Source organism: Salvelinus fontinalis, chromosome 18 (genome assembly GCF_029448725.1).
Source record: "Salvelinus fontinalis isolate EN_2023a chromosome 18, ASM2944872v1, whole genome shotgun sequence".
NCBI classification, from domain to species: domain Eukaryota; kingdom Metazoa; phylum Chordata; class Actinopteri; order Salmoniformes; family Salmonidae; genus Salvelinus; species Salvelinus fontinalis.
This window is the reverse complement of record NC_074682.1, coordinates 24930844-24957130: the sequence shown is the minus strand read 5'-3', so window position 1 is coordinate 24957130 and position 26287 is coordinate 24930844. Positions and strand designations below refer to the sequence as shown.

The 26287-nt window shown below is 49.5% G+C and overlaps 1 protein-coding gene across 6 annotated transcripts in view; it reads left to right on the top strand.

Moving 5' to 3' along the window:
• The window catches only part of LOC129815194 (forkhead box protein P4-like), a 202600-nt gene that overhangs the window by 149167 nt on the left and 27146 nt on the right, over positions 1–26287 (top strand). For 4 of the 6 annotated variants that reach the window (XM_055868702.1, XM_055868706.1, XM_055868703.1 and 1 more), the window contains exons 6-11: positions 8499–8640; positions 12391–12613; positions 13297–13395; positions 14666–14764; positions 21497–21584; positions 23044–23127. In XM_055868702.1, the coding sequence (XP_055724677.1) occupies positions 8499–8640; positions 12391–12613; positions 13297–13395; positions 14666–14764; positions 21497–21584; positions 23044–23127 (735 nt within the window). The remainder of the gene's footprint in view (positions 1–8498; positions 8641–12390; positions 12614–13296; positions 13396–14665; positions 14765–21496; positions 21585–23043; positions 23128–26287) is intronic. The other 2 variants (XM_055868705.1, XM_055868704.1) reach the window with 1 other exon arrangement.

Below are 26287 nucleotides of genomic sequence, written 5' to 3'. Positions count from 1 at the left end.
GCTCAGAAGACCCGAAATTTGCTCAGTGCCTAATTTTTTTGGAGGGAACATTGGTTATCAGTTGTCAGAGATGTCTAAGACATCAATAATATAGTGATTTTATCACAAACACACACACTCTCACACATACAAACACACACACACTCGCCATCCAATTTTCAGAGAGTAGAGGAGGGATGTGACAGTAACAGAGGAAAGGAGAAGTGAGAGAGAAAGAGAGAAAGAGAAAGTTGAGAGTGAAAGTCAGAGAGAGAGAGAGAGAGAAGTGAGAGAGAGAGGAGTGAGAAAGAAGGAGACAAGAGCAGGTAGGAAACAGAGACAGGCTTCTAGAGAGCTCATGGACTCCAGAGACCATTGTGGGAATTGCATGAGGAGGTTCGCCCTAGATCATCCCTCCTTTCTCCCTCCCGCCATCCTTTCCTCCTCTCTCATCTCTGATCCCCCTCTCCCTGTGGACCCTCTCCCCCCTCGTCTACAGCGGTCAACCAACTCAACCGTGACCAAAGCAAACCAGTTGTGGTTGACTTGCATGTAGAGACTGTGTCTGATGCTGTTTTCTTTCCTTCTCCTGTCCAAATCTCCGGGGTTTTTTTCCTGTAACAACCAGACAAGTGCAAACACTGGTCACAAACACACTTCCACACTTCCACACACACACACCACACACACTCACTCATACACACACACCACAGTTGATGTGTGATGGTTCACCATACCCACTGTTGTGGACATGCATCATCTTCTGTGTTCAGCTCAAGCTAAGCCTGCTGTACAGTCTAACTCAATGCCTTACAGTCATCAACAGTCCAACTCAGACATATTGATATGCCTCCAGAACCGCAATACTGCTTGTTTTCTTTGCTAGCTGGTGGTTAATTGAATGGTTAATGACATTGATTGGCCCGAGTCTCCACTCACCTGGTGTCCCAGGACTGAGCGGAAGAAGGACAAGCAGCAGGACCTCCAGGTCCAACCTACTAGTTAGATTGGGTATGGCAGGTAGGTTACATAGGTCTACGTAGGTCACCTGCTTATCAAGTGCCCAGGAAATAGAGTTTAGGTCACATGTGTCAACTCATTCCACAGGGGGCAGAGTGTCTGTGGGTTTTCGCTCCACCCTTGTACTTGATCAATGAATTAAGGTCAGTAATCAGTAAGGAACTCCCCTCACCTGGTTGTCTAGGTCTTAATTGAAAGTATAAACACAAACCCGCAGACACTTAGGGGAAGGGCAGTGCTATTCAAACCTTTTCAGCGGGGACCCTATTTCTACCGCCATCATTTCTCACAACTCCTCCCCAACCCACATGTAATGACACAATCTTAAAATCGGTACATTTGTATTTTATATTAACAAATAATATCATTTTAATCTCTATCAAAATGAATATAAACCAATAAATACATAAAACATTTTTTTACAATGTTTTTTTTTTTTTTTTTTTTTTACAATGATCTGTACTCTTATTTAAAAAATGTTTTAAATAAGAGACCACTGCAGCTGCGGTCGCAACCCCGACTTTCAATACCACTGGCCTAGGGGATAGGGGAAGTGCCTAGGGGATAGGGGAAGTGCCTAGGGGATAGGGGAAGTGCCTAGGGGATAGGGGAAGTGCCTAGGGGATATGGGGAAGTGCCTAGGGGATAGGGGAAGTGCCTAGGGGATAGATGAAGTGCCTAGGGGATAGGGGACGTGCCTAGGGGATAGGGGAAGTGCCTAGGAGATAGGGGAAGTGCCTAGGGGATAGGGGAAGTGCCTAGGGGATAGGGGAAGTGCCTAGGGGATAGGGGTAATGCCTAGGGGATAGGGGAAGTGCCTAGGGGATAGAGGAAGTGCCTAGGGGATAGGGGAAGTGCCTAGGGGATAGGGGAAGTGCCTAGGGGATAGGGGAAGTGCCTAGGGGATATGGGGAAGTGCCTAGGGGATAGGGGAAGTGCCTAGGGGATAGATTAAGTGCCTAGGGGATAGGGGACGTGCCTAGGGGATAGGGGAAGTGCCTAGGGGATAGGGGAAGTGCCTAGGGGATAGAGGAAGTGCCTAGGGGATAGGGGAAGTGCCTAGGGGATAGGGGAAGTGCCTAGGGGATAGGCACTTCCCCTATGTACTACAGTACACAGATGAGAACTTTAATTAGTCATTTATGATATTTATTCTGATTAGTAGTTCTAATAATAATGGATAAATCAGATGATTGGAAAGATGTGATTAAATGAGGAAACGCTCTGTGTTCTCTGCTGGTCATTCACCAGAAGGAGAGAGGGATGGAGGGAGAGAGAGAGGGATGGAGAGAGAGAGAGAGAGATGGAGAGAGGGAGGGAGAGAGAGAGATGGAGAGAGATGGATGGAGAGAGAGAGAGAGGGAGGGAGAGAGAGGGAGAGAGAGAGAGTTGGAGAGAGAGGGATGGAGAGATAGAGAGATGGAGAGAGAGAGGGATGGAGGGAGAGAGAGAGGGATGGAGAGAGAGGGAGGGAGAGAGAGAGGGAGAGAGATAGGGATGAAGGAGAGAAAGAGATGGAGAGAGAGAGGGTTGGAGGGAGAGATGGAGAGAGGGAGGGAGAGAGAGAGAGATTGAGAGAGAGAGAGGGATGGAGAGAGAGAGAGGGAGGGAGAGAGAGAGAGGGAGATGGAGAGAGAGGGAGAGAGAGAGAGAGATGGAGAGAGAGAGGGAGGGAGAGAGAGAGAGAGATGGAGTGAGAGGGATGGAGAGAGAGAGGGAGGGAGGGAGAGAGAGAGAGAGAGTAGGGAAAAAAGACAAATCTCCCCTGTGCCTTTTTGAGCGTTTGTGCATCGATGACTGTGACTTTTTGACCTCTTCTCTATTCTCTGATTGTTCCACTCGCTCTTTTCTGTGTAGAAGTGATGCTGAAAGAGTGTGTGTTTGCGCACGTGTTTGTGAGTGGTGCATTGGGCTGGTCAGAAGTCAGCTTGATGAAGTGACTCTGTCTGTCACACTAGCCGTTTGGGACCGTGTGTGTGTGTGTGTGTGTGTGTGTGTGTGTGTGTGTGTGTGTGTGTGTGTGTGTGTGTGTGTGTGTGCGTGGGTGTGTGGGTGTGGGTGTGGGTGTGGGTGTGGGTGTGGGTGTGGGTGCGTGTGCGTGTGCGTGTGGGTGTGTGGGTGTGGGTGTGGGTGTGTGGGTGTGTGGGTGTGGGTGTGGGTGTGGGTGTGGGTGCGTGTGCGTGTGTGTGTGACTGGCAGGCTCAGACAGTGTGTGATGTGCTCATAAATCACATTGACAGCCTGTTACTGCGCTAGCTTTGGCCACTCAGCCGCGGCTAATGTAAACAGAACACACACACAATGTGTTAAAGAACCACTACCATGTCTCTGGAGAGAGAGGGTGAGATAGAGGGAGGGACAGGGTAGAGGAGGGACATGAAACAGACAGACAGGACCAGGGAGGAGAAGAGATGGACAAAGATAGAGGGAAAGTGTTGAACAGTACTAGAGAGCTTCAAACAGCAAGAGCTACAGATAAGGCCTAGAGTTTTTCCTGATCCTGTCCAAATGACTGAAACAGGAAAAACTCTGGCCCTAGTTACATGGTCAATCAAATATTCTGTACCTAGCTGTAGACACTAAAGTATATTTGGCTTGGTGCAGGTCTATGAGAAGGTTGTTGAGTGTGTAGTTGTGACAGATGTCAAGAGAACAAGCGGTGGAATCTGGCAGGTCAGATTTATTTTTCTTCTCTTCTCTCTCTGGGAAGAAATGCCTGTAGTGCTGACATAGTGACCCTCTGCCTGCCTCCCTAAACACACACACACACCCTACCTCCCCAGATACCCATTCGGGAAGGAAGTGACCTCGGTGACGTTCCTGTGAGTTCCTCCTCTCTGTTCAAAGACTCGCTGGCCACCACTCGCTCTCCAATAGAAAAACATATATTTAGTTATTTTTCCACCCCTCCTCTCTCTCTTGCTCTGCCTATTTCTATCTCTCTCTCTCTCTCTCTCTCTCTCCCTGCCTTCCTCTATCTTTCCTCTCCCTCTGTTATCTGGGGAAGATAAGGGCCATCTCTCTGGGGGGGACATCAAACAGCGTAACACAGGTTAGGACCGGTACCGACAGGGAAACCAGAATGGGGGACATTCATCACTGCGACACACACTGACGTTATCGCCACATGCCATGTAGTCTATACCACTCACCCCTTCATCTCCCTCCATCCCTTCACCTCCTCCCTTCACCCCTTCACCTCCTCTCTCCATCCATTCACCTCCTCTCTCCATCGATTCACCTCCTCCCTCCACCCCTTCACCTCCTCCCTTCACCCCTTCACCTCCTCTCTCCATCCCTTCACCTCCTCCCTCCACCCTTTCACCTCCTCCCTCCACCCCTTCACCTCCTCCCTCCATCCCTTCACCTCCTCCCTCCAACCCTTCACCTCCTCTCCCTCCACCCCTTCACCTCCTCCCTTCACCCCTTCACCTCCTCTCTCCATCCCTTCACCTCCTCCCTCCACCCTTTCACCTCCTCCCTCCACCCCTTCACCTCCTCCCTCCAACCCTTCACCTCCTCTCCCTCCACCCCTTCACCTCCTGCCTCCACCCCTTCACCTCCTCTCCCTCCATCCCTTCACCTCCATCCCTTCACCTCCTCCCTCCACCCCTTCACCTCCTCTCTCCATCCATTTACCTCCTCCCTCCATCCCTTCACCTCCTCTCTACATCCCTTCACCTCCTCCCTCCACCCCTTCACCTCCTCTCTCCATCTATTCACCTCCTCCCTCTATCCATTCACCTCCTCCCTCCATCCCTTCACCTCCTCCCTTCACCTCCTCCCTCCACCCCTTCACCTCCTCCCTCTATCCATTCACCTCCTCCCTCCATCCCTTCACCTCCTCCCTTCACCTCCTCCCTCCACACCAACACCTCCTCTCCCTCCACCCCAACACCTCCTCTCCCTCCACCCCAACACCTCCTCTCCCTCCACACCAACACCTCCTCTCCCTCCACCCCAACACCTCCTCTCCCTCCACCCCAACACCTCCTCCCTTCCAACCCTTCACATCCTCTCTCCATCCATTCACCTCCTCCATCCATCCCTTCACCTCCTCCCTCCACCCCTTCACCTCCTCCCTCTATCCATTCACCTCCTCCCTCCATCCCTTCACCTCCTCCCTTCACCTCCTCCCTTCACCTCCTCCCTCCACACCAACACCTCCTCTCCCTCCACCCCAACACCTCCTCTCCCTCCACCCCAACACCTCCTCTCCCTCCACACCAACACCTCCTCTCCCTCCACCCCAACACCTCCTCTCCCTCCACCCCAACACCTCCTCCCTTCCAACCCTTCACATCCTCTCTCCATCCATTCACCTCCTCCCTCCACCCCTTCACCTCCTCCCTCCACCCCTTCACCTCCTCCCTTCACCCCTTCACCTTCTCCCTCCACCCCTTCACCTCCTCCCTTCACCCCTTCACCTCCTCTCTCCATCCCTTCACCTCCTCCCTCAACCCCTTCACCTCCTCCCTCCACCCCTTCACCTCCTCTCTCCATCCCTTCACCTCCTCCCTCCACCCCTTCACCTCCTCCCTCTATCCATTCACCTCCTCCCCCCATCCCTTCACCTCCTCTCTCCATCCATTCACCTCCTCCCTTCCATCCCTTCACCTCCTCCCTCCACCCCTTCACCTCCTCCCTCCACCCCTTCACCTCCTCCCTCCACCCCTTCACCTCCTCCCTCCATACATTCACCTCCTCCATCCATCCCTTCACCTCCTCTCTCCATCCATTCACCTCCTCCCTTCCATCCCTTCACCTCCTCCCTCCACCCCTTCACCTTCTCTCTCCATCCCTTCACCTCCTCCCTCCACCCCTTCACCTCCTCTCTCCATCTATTCATCTATTCACCTCCTCCCCCCATCCCTTCACCTCCTCCCTCCACCCCTTCACCTCCTCTCTCCATCTATTCATCAATTCACCTCCTCCCTCCACCCCTTCACCTTCTCTCTCCATCCATTCACCTCCTCCCTCCACCCCTTCACCTCCTCTCTCCATCTATTCATCTATTCACCTCCTCCCCCCATCCCTTCACCTCCTCCCTCCACCCCTTCACCTCCTATCTCCATCTATTCATCAATTCACCTCCTCCCTCCACCCCTTCACCTTCTCTCTCCATCCCTTCACCTCCTCTCTCCATCCCTTCACCTCCTCCCTCCACCCCTTCACCTCCTCTCTCCATCTATTCATCAATTCATCTCCTCCCTCCACCCCTTCACCTTCTCTCTCCATCCATTCACCTCCTCCATCCATCCCTTCACCTCCTCCCTCCATCCCTTCACCTCCTCTCTCCACCCCTTCACCTCCTCCCTCCACCCCTTCACCTCCTCTCTCCATCTATTCATCAATTCACCTCCTCCCTCCACCCCTTCACCTCCTCTCTCCATCCATTCACCTCCTCCCTCCACCCCTTCACCTCCTCCCTCCACCCCTTCACCTCCTCTCTCCATCCATTTACCTCCTCCCTCCATCCCTTCACCTCCTCTCTACATCCCTTCACCTCCTCCCTCCACCCCTTCACCTCCTCTCTCCATCTATTCACCTCCTCCCTCTATCCATTCACCTCCTCCCTCCATCCCTTCACCTCCTCCCTTCACCTCCTCCCTCCACCCCTTCACCTCCTCCCTCTATCCATTCACCTCCTCCCTCCATCCCTTCACCTCCTCCCTTCACCTCCTCCCTCCACACCAACACCTCCTCTCCCTCCACCCCAACACCTCCTCTCCCTCCACCCCAACACCTCCTCTCCCTCCACACCAACACCTCCTCTCCCTCCACCCCAACACCTCCTCTCCCTCCACCCCAACACCTCCTCCCTTCCAACCCTTCACATCCTCTCTCCATCCATTCACCTCCTCCATCCATCCCTTCACCTCCTCCCTCCACCCCTTCACCTCCTCCTTCTATCCATTCACCTCCTCCCTCCATCCCTTCACCTCCTCCCTTCACCTCCTCCCTTCACCTCCTCCCTCCACACCAACACCTCCTCTCCCTCCACCCCAACACCTCCTCTCCCTCCACCCCAACACCTCCTCTCCCTCCACACCAACACCTCCTCTCCCTCCACCCCAACACCTCCTCTCCCTCCACCCCAACACCTCCTCCCTTCCAACCCTTCACATCCTCTCTCCATCCATTCACCTCCTCCCTCCACCCCTTCACCTCCTCCCTTCACCCCTTCACCTCTCTCCATCCCTTCACCTCCTCCCTCCACCCCTTCACCTCCTCCCTCCACCCCTTCACCTCCTCTCTCCATCCCTTCACCTCCTCCCTCCACCCCTTCACCTCCTCCCTCTATCCATTCACCTCCTCCCCCCATCCCTTCACCTCCTCTCTCCATCCATTCACCTCCTCCCTTCCATCCCTTCACCTCCTCCCTCCACCCCTTCACCTCCTCCCTCCACCCCTTCACCTCCTCCCTCCACCCCTTCACCTCCTCCCTCCATACATTCACCTCCTCCATCCATCCCTTCACCTCCTCTCTCCATCCATTCACCTCCTCCCTTCCATCCCTTCACCTCCTCCCTCCACCCCTTCACCTTCTCTCTCCATCCCTTCACCTCCTCCCTCCACCCCTTCACCTCCTCTCTCCATCTATTCATCTATTCACCTCCTCCCCCCATCCCTTCACCTCCTCCCTCCACCCCTTCACCTCCTCTCTCCATCTATTCATCAATTCACCTCCTCCCTCCACCCCTTCACCTTCTCTCTCCATCCATTCACCTCCTCCCTCCACCCCTTCACCTCCTCTCTCCATCTATTCATCTATTCACCTCCTCCCCCCATCCCTTCACCTCCTCCCTCCACCCCTTCACCTCCTATCTCCATCTATTCATCAATTCACCTCCTCCCTCCACCCCTTCACCTTCTCTCTCCATCCCTTCACCTCCTCTCTCCATCCCTTCACCTCCTCCCTCCACCCCTTCACCTCCTCTCTCCATCTATTCATCAATTCACCTCCTCCCTCCACCCCTTCACCTTCTCTCTCCATCCATTCACCTCCTCCATCCATCCCTTCACCTCCTCCCTCCATCCCTTCACCTCCTCTCTCCACCCCTTCACCTCCTCCCTCCACCCCTTCACCTCCTCTCTCCATCTATTCATCAATTCACCTCCTCCCTCCACCCCTTCACCTCCTCTCTCCATCCATTCACCTCCTCCCTCCACCCCTTCACCTCCTCCCCCCATCCCTTCACCTCCTCCCCCCATCCCTTCACCTCCTCCCCCCATCCCTTCCCTCCTTGCCTCCATCCATCTCTTTCCTCAAGAGTCGCCATACAACATTTTCTTTCCCCTTGGAAGATTAGAGTTTTGGGGTCTGATAGTTTACCTTTTCAACACTGCTAGTATGTGGGACTTATAGACTCCATTTTAAGTTGTACCTGAGATGCATTGATGGAATGGGCCACCCAACCATAATACAAATATTCTCCAATGGAGTAGGTTGGGAATGTAACATGTCCTAACTCTCTCTGCCTCTCTTCTCTCCACAGCAGCAGATAGGTAACAAGCAGTTGGCTTTCCAGCAGCAGCTCATTCAGATGCAGCAGCTACAACAGCAGCACATGATCAACCTGCAGAGACAAGGCCTGGTCTCCCTACAGCCCACTAACCCCATGCAGAGCCTGCAGCAAGGTACACACACACACATCCCATTGCTTACTTACCCAACACACCCTCCCACCTCCTCCATACCTCCCTACTATACATAGCCCAGATGCCTGGTTGCACCCCTACATAGTTTGCCAGTTGGAGGGAGTGTTTTAATGCTAATAATGAGAGTACTAAAGAGCTACCACTGCCCTCAGCCCAGCCATCATTTCAAGCTGTGTGCAGGCACACTCACACATATGTACAAACATACACACACACACACACACACACACACACACACACACACACACACACACACACATACACACACACACACACACACACACACACACACACACACACACACACACACACACACACACACACACACACACACACACACACAGCCCTAGTACCCACGGCCACATGTGAAGCCTGTTAACTTAATCAGCTCATAAAAGATAAAAGGCTGACCTGATTGGTGGGTTTGAGGAAGGCAGTCATTTGGATAATAGGTAAAATATGCCACTAAATTCAGAGCTTGTAGGGCGGAAGGGAGTGTGCATGTGTGTGTGTTTGTGTTAGTGCTTGAGATGAGCCAGATACACTGAGGGCACTACATTCTTGTTTTGTGTCTCCCTCGTGGTTGTGTGAGTCTGTTTGTGCGTGTGTGTTTGTCTGGACTCTCCCTCCATCCTATTTTGTCACAGAGGTTTTACAGTTATGAATGTTGACTGCTGACCGCCCCGCCCCAGTGTCTGTGTGTGTATGTGCGGTCCTCCATAACCAACTCCAGCTTTAGGGGTGTACACATAGACACACACACACACACACACACACACACACACACACACACACACACACACACACACACACACACACACACACACACACACACACACACACACACACACACACACACACACACACACACACACACAGAGCTTAGTAGTTCCAAAGTGTCCGTAACATTACTAAAGCCCTGACTGGGAAGAACAAACACAGACCAGGATAGAGTTTCCTCCCCCATCCTCCCTCCCTCTCTCTCCCTCCCTCTCTTCCTTTTTTTATTCACTCCTCTCTCTCTCCATCGCAGCACACTAGCGACACCCACCCCTCAGTTCTACAGGCCTGGACTTTTTACTCTAGCCTTCCCCTCTAAAAGTACTGCCCACTGAATGAGTGTGATAGACAGACTGGAGACGTTTTTAGAGTGGAAGAGTGGAATTTATCGGACAGCTTTAAACCTTTGCTTTTGGCATCGCCCCCCCCCCCTCTCTCTCTCTCTCTTTCCCTTTATCTCTATCTTTCTATCTTTCTCTTTCCTCTTTCTCTTTCTACTCTTCCTATGTCTCTCCATATTTCTTTCTCTCTCCTCTATCTCTATCTCCTCTCTCTTTCTCCCTCTCTCCCTCTCGTCAGAGTGGAATTTCCCTGCAGTGTGAAAGAGCCTGTCCATTGTGACGGCTCAGCCAGGCGTGAGCAAGAGCATTCCTCTGGCCAGCCATGCCACACACACACACACCCTGGTAGCCCTGCCCCTCCGAGCCCGCTACCAATGGAGTGTGTGTGTCCCTCCATCCATCCGGCGTGTGTGCATGCATGTGTGCGGTGGATACATTTTGTATATTGAGTTTATAGATTATACATACTTAATATTAGTTTTACCATTAGTAACTTACAGTTAAGAAACATTACATGAAACGTTCCTTTACAAAAACAAATATTCATTGTTGATTGGGACGACTGCATTTCTGCGGTAATCTAACTTGACTCAGGCATAATGTTAGATATGTAGACACACACACACACACACACACACACTTGCGGTTGCCAATAAAGATAGTTGTTAGTTTAAATCTATTCACACACACGTACATCCACACACACACACACAGAGTCCCATTCCTCCAGAATGATGGGTTTTGTTTTGGCGGGCCGAGAGAAGAATGCAGACGGAGCAGACATAATATTTGGATTTCTGTTAGGACTCTGCTGTGTGTGTGTGTGTGTGTGTGTGTGTGTGTGTGTGTGTGTGTGTGTGTGTGTGTGTGTGTGTGTGTGTGTGTGTGTGTGTGTGTGTGTGTGTGTGTGTGTGTGTGTGTGTGTGTGTGTGTGCTATCTGCCATGTGTGAGAGAGAAGTAAAGGCTGTGGCTCAGCTTGGGCCAGATGCAGAGAGGGTAGGGTGGTCTGGTGTGTGTTGGTGGGGGCTGTTGGGTGGACCTTTCTCCTCTCACAGTGAAATACGAGCATAAAAAGCTACAACAAGCCACCAAACTGAGCCTCACACACACACACACACACCCACACACACACACACCCACACACCCACACACACACCCACACCCACACACACACACCCACCCACACACACACCCACACACACACCCACACACCCACACCCACACACACACACACCCACACACACACACACACAGCATAGCGCTCGCAGTGACAAAAGAAGCGTTGTTAGCATCGGTCTTCATTACTAATGGGAGGTTGGGAAATAGAGGACATGTAAAAACCTACAGAAATTAGCCTTTAGCTTCCTCCAGTTCCTACCCCATCATTTCCCTCATACTTAACCACTACCAGGGGCTCGTCCCAGTGTGTGTCTGTGTATGTGTGAGCGCATGCGTGGGTCTCTCGGTGTGTGACTGCATGTGTGCATATGTGTGTGTGGATAGCCTGCATGTATCACTGGGTGGGGGGTTATGAAATGACTGCATGTATCACTGGGATGGGGGTTATGAAATGACTGCATGTATCACTGGGTGGGGGGTTATGAAATGACTGCATGTATCACTGGGATGGGCGGTTATGAAATGACTGCATGTATCACTGGGATGTGGGTTATGAAATGACTGCATGTATCACTGGGATGGGAGGTTATGAAATGACTGCATGTATTACTGGGTGGGGGGTTATGAAATGACTGCATGTATCACTGGGATGGGCGGTTATGAAATGACTGCATGTATCACTGGGATGGGGGTTATGAAATGACTGCATGTATCACTGGGATGGGGGGTTATGAAATGACTGCATGTATCACTGGGATGGGGGTTATGAAATGACTGCATGTATCACTGGGATGGGAGGTTATGAAATGACTGCATGTATCACTGGGATGGGGGTTATGAAATGACTGCATGTATCACTGGGATGGGGGGTTATGAAATGACTGCATGTATCACTGGGATGGGGGTTATGAAATGACTGCATGTATCACTGGGATGGGAGGTTATGAAATGACTGCATGTATTACTGGGTGGGGGGTTATGAAATGACTGCATGTATCACTGGGATGGGGGGTTATGAAATGACTGCATGTATCACTGGGTGGGGGTTATGAAATGACTGCATGTATCACTGGGTGGGGGGTTATGAAATGACTGCATGTATCACTGGGATGGGGGGTTATGAAATGACTGCATGTATCACTGGGATGGGGGTTATGAAATGACTGCATGTATCACTGGGTGGGGTTTATGAAATGACTGCATGTATAACTGGGATGGGGGTTATGAAATGACTGCATTTATCACTGGGTGGGGGGTTATGAAATGACTGCATGTATCACTGGGTGGGGGGTTATGAAATGACTGCATGTATCACTGGGTGGGGGGTTATGAAATGACTGCATGTATCACTGGGTGGAGTTTATGAAATGACTGCATGTATCACTGGGATGGGGGGTTATGAAATGGTTTTTGTGACTAATATCTACTAACTCTATCTCCACCTCTCCCTTCTCCCTCCTCCATCCACCCGCCTCCTCCACCCTGCAGCCATGTGTCCAGGAGACCTGCAGCAGCTGTGGAAGGAGGTGTCGGGGGTGCAGTCTGCAGAGGAGGCCCTGAAGCAGCAGCAGCAGCAGACTGGAGAGGGTCTGGACCTCAGCACCAACTCTACCTCATCCTCCTTCCCCAAAGCAAACACACACAGCAGTCTGCACATCCTGCACAACGGACAGGACAACCACACCCCAAAGAGAGACAGGTACAGAGACAGGTACAGTTGGGTGCTTTACAAACGTCTCCCCACGCTACAGCGCAGATATCAAGTGTAATGCTATGTGCATATACCTCAGGGGAATACTTCATGCATTGGTTCAATAAGTTATTGTTAGATCATTGCAAACAAACGTGGCACACACACACACACACACACACACACAGCTCCGATAGAGCTAGAGAGAGTGTGATGTAGACAGATAGCGCTACAGTGTCACTGATGTGAACTCCATGTTCCCTGGAGAGGAACTGGAACTAATTCACACATAGTTACTATGTCTTTAGACTGCCTCTCCTTGGTTTGACAAAGAGACTCTGTGTATTACCACGCTGTGTGTATGTGTGTGTAGGGTGGGTGTGTATTTGCGTGAAGTACTGTGCAATAGGCTGGTGTGTGTAATACTCCAGTGTAAACGGCCCTCAGTTCATTTGATATGTGGTGTTTGCTGTGTGTTGTCTGGAGTAGGGCACAGCCTACTACTCTCCTGCTGCCAAGGGGCCAGTTTAGCATGAGTGTCTGGGTGAACATTATGACATGGAGGGGAAGGTGACTGAGAAATGTGTTGTGTGTAGTGCTATTATTTGTATGTGTTTGTTAGGTGCCTGTGTGTTCAGAGGAGATTGAGGGTGTTAGGAGTCCATCTGTATTCACCTGTGGGCTGTTTCTATTCCGGCTTTAAGAGCAAGACTCTTTGAATGGATCTCCTCCTTCAGCAAGGCAGACCTCGGAGATGAACACCTCACGCCTTACTCCAAAGGTGGCCCACTATCCAGCAGCCAGTGAGTAACACACACACACACACACACACACATACACACACACACACACACACACACACACACACACACACACACACACACACACACACACACACACACACACACACACACACAGACCTGACATGCCCAGAATGAGGACATTCTCCCTCTGTGTGGGGGAATTATGAGAGCTAGCTTAGCGCTAATCTCCTGTGTTATTTGGCTGGCCCATGCTAACAGGGAGGCAGAGGAGGCTGAAGGGAGGAGAAAGGAGGGGGCTAGCATGCTACAGCTAATGCATGGCTGATGTGAACGGGTGTGTGGTTTTCCAGTAGTTTGTAATGTCTGCAGTCTGAGCAGCTTCTGAACTGAGAGTAGTCAACCACAGCCAACACACACACACACACACACACACACACACACACACACACACACACACACACACACAAACTGGCAGTGGTTGACCAGGGAGAGGGGAATAGGGGAGGAGAGGAAGGGAAGAGTGTGTGCTCGTCTTTGGGATGGTCCCATCTGTGAGAGGAATGGTTTGTGTTAGACAACCCTGTGATGTGGATCTGGGAGAAGCCGCCTCCACCCACGCACACACACACACGAACACACACACATACGCACATTGCTGTTCCAGCCCGTCTGTCTCAGGATGGCAGTAGATTTAATGTAAATAAACTGTGAGCTCCCTGTATTAGTGTGTCAGACACGAGGCCAGGCTGGGCCAAACCACATCTGAACCACGCACACTGGCCTGGACCCGGCCCAAACCAGAATCAGCATCTCCGAGCCACACACACACAGACAGAACTGTCTCACCAAAACAGAGCCTGCGGCCACATCTCAAATCAACCGCCGTATGAGGGATGAGACCACCACCACTACGCACCAATCAGACAGGCCGTCTGGGTGTCTGCCCGCCCACTGACTGAAGGGAGGGAAGACTAGTGCTGTGTGAGGATGAACGTTTGGAACAGAGGAACACACACACACCATTCTGCTCATAGCCTCATGTTGACTACGCACTTACTGTATGATACTAAAGGAACTATGGCCTTACTGTGTAACAATGGATGTTTGCTCTGTGTGTGGGCTTTTGCTGCTCAGAGGCATCGTTTGGTGGTATTGATGTGTCAGTGTCTGCTTGCTTTATTTCAGCTGTCCTTGGTCATCTGAAATGAGCTCAATCATTTGCTTTCCCCAACAGTGTGTGATGTCTATACATTTGTAATATGTCCGGTTTAGATCATTCTAACCTGCTCTCTCTCCCTCCCTCTCCCAGCCACGAGGAGCATGCATGTTCCCATCCTCTCTATGGCCATGGAGAGTGTAAATGGCCTGGCTGCGAGGCGCTATGTGATGACATGGGACAGTTCATCAAGTGAGTAACACCCTGAAGCTGCATTCCCAAACTACTCACCTCCACACAGCTCATGCTACAAATAATGGAAGTGGCCCCTATTGTTAAGAGATGGTCACTTTCACTCTTTCTAGCATGACTTTCTAGTGACTAGTGTAGGACTCGCTCTACTGTGAATGTTACTATATCAGTCAGCCCAGACACACGCTAACCAGCGAACTAGCGGCCGCTGAGTGTAAATCAGTGAAACGTTCTACAGCCTTCATTTACTCCCCTGGAGTCGATTGACGCGTCGGTGCATCAATCTAAGTTACATAACAAGAAAATCACCCCAACATCTGTCAGTTTAAGCTAGAGATATCCGTTTTTTTTTGCATTGGATGTGTCTCAATCCACTGCATCCGTATGTCACACTGCTGCATCTTCGGTGAAAGGTGGCAGAGCTAGAGTGTTTGTCAGATTAGGAGACATCCCGAAAATCAGTCTTCTCACGAAAACATCTGTAGTGTCCGAACGGTTTTGACCTATAAACTATTTTGACCACTATGGACAGCGAAGACTCTCACAAACACGATGGTGTTCTCCGTTTTGTGTCACGGGACTCGTCTGAAGGTAACCGTTACCGGTTTAAAAAAACAAATGGAAGTATGAAGGTAGTTTTGTGCCTATCCCAAAAAACGCTTTAAATATGTATATCTCCTAGATTTAGGACAGACTGTTCAAAACATTTTCTTATAATGTATTTTTTGACCTTATTGCCATTTCTGAATGTGTTATTCAATGTGTGTCTATGGGCTTTAATAGTAAAGGCCAAATAATTGTTTAAATATTTTTTTTGATACCTAATGGGGTCCTAAAATTCTAAATCATAAAGCTAAATTATCCATAGTATGACCATCTTAAAACAACTCCATATGTCAGCTTAGCACCCCCCTCCCCCAACGTCTTATTAATAATTAATCAGTTGCTATCGGTTACATCAGGCTTCCTTGGAGGAGCAGAGCGTTTTGTTATTGTGTGTCCATCTACATTATTCAACAGCTCTGTCACTCTTTCTCTCTCTCTCTGTCAGCCTTCTCTCATCCCTTAATCCCTCCCCTCTGTCTCTGCTCCTGCAGAGACAGTTTCATTGGCTGCTAAATGTTTTAAGTGGTGTGTTGTGAGAGACCCTTGTGAGACGGTGCTGAGAAGGTATCAAAGAATCTGAGGCTACACCTGACAAGATGTGACAAGTCTCTAGCTGACACCTGACAAGTCTCTAGCTGATTAGTGTTGTGCTCCCAGAGTTCTCTACTCTGAAGGGTCAAGCAAATTGTTTCCACGCTTCATTAGCAGTTTACTTAATTAGCTAATTTACAATCACAGCTCTTTGTTTCCATGGCGCTAGCAAAGACATCAAACAGCAGCTCCCTCTCCATCCATCTCCCCTCTGCTTTCCTCCTCTCTTTTCTTTCTGCCTTTCTTAATCCCTCTTTCTTGTCTGTTCGCCAGTTTGGAGTCTTTAGAGATGGTGTGTGGAGCGGGGAGGGGGTATAGCCTGGGAGATCCGTGTCTGTCTGTGTGTGTGTGTGTGTGTGTGTGTGTGTGTGTGTGTGTGTGTGTGTGTGTGTGTGTGTGTGTGTGTGTGTGTGTGTGTGTGTGTGTGTGTGTGTGTGTGTGTGTGTGTGCTGGTGAGAATAAGGGGTGATACATCTAAGCCTGGTGTAAACAGTCAACTGTCACTATTTGTTAGAGTGATGACACAACAGACAACATGTCACATGTACGAACAGAGTCATACACACAGGCACATCCATACACCCTGTCTGATCCACTGGGATCCTGATATCTCTACTACTGTCAGCTTGAGGACAGTCCACCTTCCGCTACCACATAACAGACACCGAACAAACCCATTATGAACCCTTTAACAGAGGCCCAACGAACCCTTAACCAAGCCTAACCAAAACAATGGTCCGTAAGGGAGAGAAACTGTCTTTCTAATGATCAACTCTGAGCAGATATCACCAGGGATAGTGTGTAATAACTCGGCATGGTACACACACACACACACACACACACACACACACACACACACACACACACACAGACACACACACACACACACACACACACACACAGAGAAGTATGTTGTGAGATGATGGCAGTGGACAGTCAGATCAAAGCCAGAGGCAGGCTAGGAAAATTTGGAGACGAAAGCTGTTGTTTGGTGTCTCATTTCACACAGCCTCAGGGCAGATGGAGAGAGAGGAACCAAACGGTGACAGATAATGCTCTCCCCTCCAGCCTTCCTTAGTCATCGCTCTGGGCAGAAGGAGAAGAGATGATAGGAGACACTCTTCTATTTCCAGCTCTTTTCTTTCATCTGATCTGTGATCTCTCTCTCCCCGCTATCTTCTTCCCCCGCTATCTTCTTCCCCCGCTATCTTCTTCCCCCGCTATCTTCTTCCCCCGCTATCTTCTTCCCCCGCTATCTTCTTCCCCCGCTATCTCTCTCTCCCCGCTATCTTCTTCCCCCGCTATCTTCTTCCCCCGCTATCTTCTTCCCCCGCTATCTTCTTCCCCCGCTATCTCCTTCCCCCGCTATCTTCTTCCCCCGCTATCTTCTTCCCCCGCTATCATCTTCCCCCGCTATCTTCTTCCCCCGCTATCATCTTCCCCCGCTGTCTTCTTCCCCCGCTATCTTCTTCCCCCGCTATCTTCTTCCCCCGCTATCTTCCTCCCCCGCTATCTTCTTCCCCCGCTATCTTCTTCCCCCGCTATCTTCTTCCCATCACCTATTTTCTTCTCTTCTCCTATTCTATCTCTTTTTTTGTTGCATAGTAGATACATTCACTAATTTCTCCTCACCTCCCTCCCTTCTCTCTCTGTCAGTGCTGTCTGGTATAGTACTCTGTTGGCTGTGGTTAGTGGGGCTGAGGGTAATGTGTAATGTGGGCTGAATCTCTGTCTGAGAGGGCTAAGGCGTAAACAGAGACTCATTGTCGGGAGTCTCGGAAAAAACCCTGCTACTGTTTATGACTGAGCCACAGAGACGGAGAGAGAGAGGAGGACGAGAGAGAAGGGAGAGGGTAGAGAGAGAAGAGAATGAGTTACAGAGAGAGAGAGGAGAGAGAGAGAAGGGAGAGGGTAGAGAGAGAAGAGAATGAATTACAGAGAGAGTGGGGAGAGAGAAGAGAAGAGTGTGAGTTACAGAGAGAGAGGAGGGGGAGAAAGAAGGGAGAGGGTAGAGAGAGAAGAGAGTGAGTTAGGGAGAGAGAGAAGGGAGAGGGTAGAGAGAGAAGAGAGTGAGTTACAGAGAGAGAGAGGAGGGAGAGAGAGACGAGAGTGAGTTACAGAGAGAGAGGTGGGGAATGGTTTTAGGTTAGAGAGAGTGTGCGAGTGAAGAGAGAAAGAGTTAGGGAGTGGAGGAGTAGAGAGTTAGGGAGTGGAGGCAAGAGAGTTAGGGAGTGGAGGACTAGAGAGTTAGGGAGTGGAGGACTAGAGAGTTAGGGAGTGGAGGACTAGAGAGTTAGGGAGTGGAGGACTAGAGAGTTATGGAGTGGAGGACTAGAGAGTTAGGGAGTGGAGGAGTAGAGAGTTAGGGAGTGGAGGAGTAGAGAGTTAGGGAGTGGAGGACTAGATAGTTAGGGAGTGGAGGACTAGATAGTTTGGGAGTGGAGGACTAGAGAGTTAGGGAGTGGAGGACTAGAGAGTTAGGGAGTGGAGGACTAGAGAGTTAGGGAGTGGAGGACTAGAGAGTTAGGGAGTGGAGGACTAGAGAGTTAGGGAGTGGAGGACTAGAGAGTTAGGGAGTGGAGGACTAGAGAGTTAGGGAGTGGAGGACTAGAGAGTTAGGGAGTGGAGGACTAGATAGTTAGGGAGTGGAGGACTAGAGAGTTAGGGAGTGGAGGACTAGAGAGTTAGGGAGTGGAGGACTAGAGAGTTAGGGAGTGGAGGACTAGAGAGTTAGGGAGTGGAGGACTAGAGAGTTAGGGAGTGGAGGACTAGAGAGTTAGGGAGTGGAGGACTAGAGAGTTAGGGAGTGGAGGACTAGAGAGTTAGGGAGTGGAGGACTAGAGAGTTAGGGAGTGGAGGACTAGAGAGTTAGGGAGTGGAGGAGTAGAGAGTTAGGGAGTGGAGGACTAGAGAGTTAGGGAGTGGAGGACTAGAGAGTTAGGGAGTGGAGGACTAGAGAGTTAGGGAGTGGAGGACTAGAGAGTTAGGGAGTGGAGGACTAGAGAGTTAGGGAGTGGAGGAGTAGAGAGTTATGGACTGGAGGACTAGAGAGTTAGGGAGTGGAGGACTAGAGAGTTAGGGAGTGGAGGACTAGATAGTTAGGGAGTGGAGGACTAGAGAGTTAGGGAGTGGAGGACTAGAGAGTTAGGGAGTGGAGGACTAGAGAGTTAGGGAGTGGAGGACTAGAGAGTTAGGGAGTGGAGGACTAGAGAGTTAGGGAGTAGAGGAGAAGAGAGAGGGAGTGGAGGAATAGAGAGTTAGGGAGTAGAGGAGAAGAGAGAGGGAGTGGAGGACTAGATAGTTAGGGAGTAGAGGAGAAGAGAGAGGGGAAGTGGAGGAATAGAGAGTTAGGGAGTAGAGGAGAAGAGAGAGGGAGTGGAGGACTAGAGAGAGGGGGAGTCGAGGAGAAGAGAGAGTGGAGGAATAGAGAGAGGGGGAGTAGAGGAGAAGAGAGAGTGGAGGAATAGAGAGAGGGGGAGTAGAGGGAAAAGGGTGAGATCATGTTTTTGTTATTATTATCATGCACTTGAGCCGTCTATCTATGCTGGGATTAGCTATGCCATGACATCATTGTTATTGTTTCATTTCTTCTTTCCTTCTAATATTGCCCAACTCCCCATTCTCTTAAACACGCACACACTGGGTCATGATTCTCTAAATGACACACACACACGTCTCAGAGTTGTCATGAGCAGAGAAAACGGGAGAGGGAGGGAGGGAAGGCAGGAATGAGGGAGGGAGGGAGTAGGGAGGGAGGGAGTAGGGAGGGAATGAGGAATGGAGGGGGAAAGAGGAGGGAGGGGGTAGGGAGGGGGAGGGAGGGCGGTAGGGTGGGAATGAGGAAGGGAGGAGCGGGAGCGGGGAGGGAGGGAGGGAGGGAGGGGGAAAGAGGGGATAGGGAGGGACGAAGGGGGAGGGAGGGAAGTAGGGTGGGAATGAGGGGGGGGGGGGAGGGGGAGGCTGGGAATGAGGAAGGGAGGGGGAAAGAGGGAGGAAGAGAGGGTGGTAGGGAGGGAAAAGATCAGAAGGTCCTGGATCCTCCCACACCAGAGGAAACAAACAGTGCCACCATTCAGACACACACATTTCAGGGGGGCAGAAGTGTATTAGGAGTTAATCAGAGAGTAGATCCTCTCTCTGTTCCTCTGATAACACATGAGCTATTATCCAGCTGTTCCTCTGATACACTTGCATGGCCCAAAGAGCAGGACACACATACATTAAAAGGAAAAAGCTTATAAGTAAATTATATACTTATTATATTATTCTTTACATAACCTCCTCTTACTAACTCTCTCCTCCACTGTGTAAACTGGTTATTTTGTTTAACACTGAGTTCAACAGTTGACTCTCATGTTTTGACTTGGTTGTGTTGTTTTTCTGCGAGGAGGAAATCTAGTTTATACTGTGAAGTGTTTGGGGCAAGCCTACTGTTGTGTGTTTCCATGTGTTTCTGTCTGGATAGGAGTGTAAAGCCCTCTGGTCTCTTGAAAAGCTCTAAACAAACTAAATAAACAAATATCTGCAGTCACATAAATGTGAATATTTATTTAAATGATGTCACCATTGGCCGGAATCACACAAACTGGAGCTTATGTGTCTGCTGCAAGCATTCACACTCACTCACTCACACACACACACACACACACACACACACACACACACACACACACACACACACACACACACACACACACACACACACACACACACACACACACACACACACACACACACACACACACACACACACACACACACACACAGTGACACATCTGTCTGGTGTTCCATTGAATATGTGTGAATTACAGATTAATATGCGTTCTTTTGCTTGTCATGTAGGTTATAACCCAGTTGTATTCCTCTCCCTCTATCTCTACCCTTTCTCTATCTCTACCCCTTCCTCTATCTCTACCCTTTCTCTATCTCTACCCCTTCCTCTATCTCTACCCTTTCTCTATTTCTACCCCTTCCTCTATCTCTACCCTTTCTCTATTTCTACCCCTTCCTCTATCTCTTCTCCTTTCTCTATCTATACCCTTTCTCTATCTCGTCTCCTTTCTCTATTTCTACCCCTTCCTCTATCTCTACCCCTTCCTCTATCTCTTATCCTTTCTCTATTTCTACCCCTTCCTCTATCTCTTCTCCTTTCTCTATTTCTACCCCTTCCTCTATCTCTTCTCCTTTCTCTATTTCTACCCCTTCCTCTATCTCTTCTCCTTTCTCTATTTCTACCCCTTCCTCTATCTCTTCTCCTTTCTCTATTTCTACCCCTTCCTCTATCTCTCCCCCTTCCTCTATCTCTCCCCTCCCTCTATCTCTCCCCCTTCCTCTATCTCTACCCCTTCCTCTATCTCTCCCCCTTCCTCTATCTCTCCCCCTTCCTCTATCTCTCCCCCTTCCTCTATCTCTACCCCTTCCTCTATCTCTCCCCCTTCCTCTATCTCTCCCCCTTCCTCTATCTCTCCCCCTTCCTCTATCTCTCCCCCTTCCTCTATCTCTCCCCCTTCCTCTCACTCTCTCTTCCTTTCTCAGGCATCTGAACAATGAGCATGCTCTGGATGACCGCAGTACAGCCCAGTGCAGGGTGCAGATGCAGGTGGTCCAACAGCTGGAGATACAGGTGGGAAAAAACACACACACACACACACACACACACACACACACACACACACACACACACACACACACACACACACACACACACACACACACACACACACACACACACACACACACACACACACATACACACACACACACACACACACACACAGTCATTCTCTGTGTCTGTACTTGTCTGAGCCAGGCTGGGGGTTTAGTGAAAGCACTGGAGCTTGTAATTTACAGAGGAAAGCTGGCATCATAGGCTCCAATTATAAACCTCCCAGTCCAGTCCATTCCAGTCTCTTTCTACTGGGTGGAAGGAGGGAAGGAGGAGGAGGGGTGGACATCAAGATGATGCAGCCAAACATAAACACCCCACAAGAACCCCCAAACAGCATAGTGGCGAACCCAGGGTGTTGGAGCTGGGGTTCGGGTTAGCTGTGGCCCTGGTCCCCCTGGTAAACCACATTGAGCCCCAAGCCTGAAGCCACCGCTGGGCAACACAAAGTGACAGAGAGACAGGCAGTGTCACATCTCATCAGGACTCCCCTTTCCCCTGCCATGTCACCTACCCCACTACTGCCCTGTTATAGTACCTACATACACACATAAACTCACACACACGCACATCTTACACATATTCACTCAATGCTGCCATACTACTACACACACAGCCTAGTGCTGGCCTCATTCAGCCAGCTTCTCCAGGCCTCTGTCTCTCACACACCCTCCTGTTCACTAGCTAGCCCCTGGCTGTGGTGTGTTGGCTGGCTGACTGAGATGTCTCTCAGTAGAGATGCAGGGAAGCGTTTCCACCGGCTCTAGCACAGTAGCACCCACTAAACTGCAGTTAGCAATGGCAAACAGGGACGAGTGTCTGCAGGCTAGTGTGTATGTGTCTGTGAGAGTGTGTGTAATGTGTGAGAAAATGTTAGGTGTGTGTGTAGAGAGGGTTCCCATCTCTCTCTCTGTGCCTGGGGAGACTGGTGCTGTGAGACAGTGAGAACAGCCCTGAGACACACACATGCACACGCACACACACACACCACCACATGCTAAATCCTAGACTAAGGGGATGCCTCTTTCTCTAACACAAACACCCATTACTTCACACCCTCCCCTAAATATCTGTGTTTTACTGCTTTAATGGGAGGCTGATGTTGCATTGACGCTGATGTGGCTTGACTGGATATTATCAAGTCCACAGTGTGAGAATAAACCTGCAGTCTATAAACAACAAGACAAACCCAGGTTGGTATGAATGGAGCTTGAGTCTATTCCTTACTACCATGCTTCTCGTCTATGACAATAGTAATTATTGACTCAAAAAGTACAGTTTTGCTGACGTGTGTGTGTGTGTGTGTGTGTGTGTGTGTGTGTGTGTGTGTGTGTGTGTGTGTGTGTGTGTGTGTGTGTGTGTGTGTGTGTGTGTGTGTGTGTGTGTGTGTGTGTGTGTGTGTGTGTGTGTTTCTCAGCTGGCCAAGGAGAGTGAGCGGCTGCAGGCCATGATGACCCACCTGCACATGCGCCCATCGGAGCCAAAGCCTTTCAACCAACCTGTGAGTACCTGACCTCTGAACCCTTACCTCTCACCCCTGACCCCTTACCTCTCACCCCTGACCCCTTACCTCTCACCCCTGACCCGGATGTGGATGTGGATGTGTCTCATGATACACATCCACATCCTCTGATGATACACATCCTCTGATGATACACATCCTCTCATGACCCCTTACCTCTCACCCCTTACCTCTCACCCCTGACCCCTTACCTCTCACCCCTGACCCCTTACCTCTCACCCCTTACCTCTCACCCCTGACCCCTTACCTCTCACCCCTGACCCCTTACCTCTCACCCCTGACCCCTTACCTCTCACCCCTGACCCCTTACCTCTCACCCCTTACCTCTCACCCCTGACCCCTTACCTCTCACCCCTGACCCCTTACCTCTCACCCCTGACCCCTTACCTCTCACCCCTTACCTCTCACCCCTGACCCCTTACCTCTCACCCCTGACCCCTTACCTCTCACCCCTGACCCCTTACCTCTCACCGTGCTGTAGCAGGTGTTTGGTGTATGCATCCTCTGTTGATCAGTGAGACTTACAGTTGGCCTTTATTCACTTTAGTGTTATCTATAGTGTTCATTATTAGTATGTAAATATGCATAAGGGATGTTGTTCTTGATTTCTATATGAGCACAGGTCCCTGTAATAAACTATTCCATAATGGAATAGCGTAACCTTTGATCACAATACCAACATAAATCACAAAACCACACAAGATTTATCCAAATAAATTATTGAAATGTGGGTGAATCTTTTGGTGTGTGTGAGCCTTCCATCATTCAGTCTGCCCTGTTGAGACAGTGTTCATTTCGTCAACTATCATAATGACTCAAATATTTGCCAAACACCTATTTTTTTGTGGCAATCGATAAGACTATAACTGAAAAAACTATTAACTAAACGAAAATGATTTTTAATTTCAGGTGACTAAAACGACGAGAGGAGACTAAATGATCTCTGTGACTAAAATCTGTGTACTAAGTGGACTGGACAAGAGTTTTTGGAGAAATTGAGAGCTTTTCAGTGATAAGCACAATTAGTATTAGCAGCACAGATGCGCAGTGCAGTTCTGTTCAGCAGTGGGAAGGATCTATATTCTCTCTAGTGAGCTGTGGGGGAGCAAGCGATGAGGGTGGGCAGACCGGCTCCATTCTGCCTCTGATGATACACATCCTCTCATGATATACATCCTCTCATGATACACATCCTCTGATGATACACATCCTCTGATTATACACATCCTCTGATGATACACATCCTCTCATGATACACATCCTCTGATGATACACATCCTCTGATGATACACATCCTCTGATGATACACATCCTCTGATGATTCACATCCTCTCATGATACACATCCTCTGATGATACACATCCTCTGATGATACACATCCTCTCATGATACACATCCTCTGATGATACACATCCTCTGATTATACACATCCTCTGATGATACACATCCTCTCATGATACACATCCTCTGATGATACACATCCTCTGATGATACACATCCTCTGATGATACACATCCTCTCATGATACACATCCTCTCATGATACACATCCTCTGATGATACACATCCTCTGATGATACACATCCTCTGGTGATACACATCCTCTGATGGTACACATCCTCTGATGATACACATCCTCTGATGATACACATCCTCTGATGATACACATTCTCTGATGATACACATCCTCTCATGATACACATCCTCTGATGATACACATCCTCTGATGATACACTTCCTCTGATTATACACTTCCTCTGATTATACACATCCTCTCATGATACACATCCTCTGATGGTACACATCCTCTGATGATACACATCACGTAGGCAACTCTCTAGATTCCATGTAGCTAACCAGTCACCACCAGCCAACTAGTTAGCTACCCTTTGCCTGGTTAAGAAACACAAGCTACTTTCTGAAATGTAAAACAATAGCACCATTGAGTTTAATAGTAAAACAACAGTCTGACTATGTGTCTCTCCCTTGAGTAGGCTATAGAAAAGTAGGCTTGTAGTCTCACAACCCTCCCACTTTTCCGACTGCATTTCATATCCAGGTTCTGTGTAGCCAACGTAGCCAAGTCTCTTTTCCTCAGAGAAAACAGGTTGATTCTAGCCCTTAGGCCACCGTTCAAAAGACATGACCCATAATGCCAGCGCTATGTTTTTTTCTTTCTATCATGCATTAGCGGGACACATTTTACATTTATAAAACACATTTATAAAACATATTTATAAAACATTGCAGGCCATTCTAAAACTAGGCTACATGCTAACCAGCCTGTTAACCATTTGTTTAGGATACACCTTGTTCAGTCATGTTAAGTCATTAGCTAGCTGTAGCTAACAACCTGGGGCAACGTTTTGGAATGGTCAGATAGAAATATGCTATGTAGAACAAACATGCCTCTCTGACATGTTGAATAAGGATTCCCAAACGTTTCACTCAGGCCTTAGCTCCCGTTCTTTGCGAATACTGGTGATATTGTCGCTCTCTCATGTGCAATATCTATGTAGGCTGAATTAGGAATGTACATGATAAATGTTCTATAATAATATTAATCTTATATATGTTTGTCATATTTCTGTGATGTGACTAAAATGAAAGGGAATTTAGTTGACTAAAATGGCCCAGTGTTTTGGTCATTTTGACAATAACTAGACTAAATCATTAGTCAAATGACAGAAGACTGGACTAAATGTAGAAATGAAATGAAAACTGTGTTGAGGGATGGAGCTCTGTGTCTCCAGGCAGGCTGGCTGGCACAGGCAGGGTTGTTATTAGGTATCTAATGAATATTTCATTATTCAGATTGACGAGGAGTCTTATTAAAATATGAAGATGTTGAAATTAATTGTCAATTACAAGTGGAGTGTCTTAATTTGAGGGGATATAAATGGTTGCAGTGGGGCAGCGGGACGTGTGTGTGTGTGTGTGTGTGTGTGTGTGTGTGTGTGTGTGTGTGTGTGTGTGTGTGTGTGTGTGTGTGTGTGTGTGTGTGTGTGTGTGTGTGTGTGTGTGTGTGTGTGTGTGTGTGTGTGTGTGTGTGGAGCCAGCGCAGGGCATCAGCTGTCGTTAGCACCTAATGGGAAATCAGGAAGAGGCGTGTTTTGTGTCGTCGTGGGAGACAAGCCTCG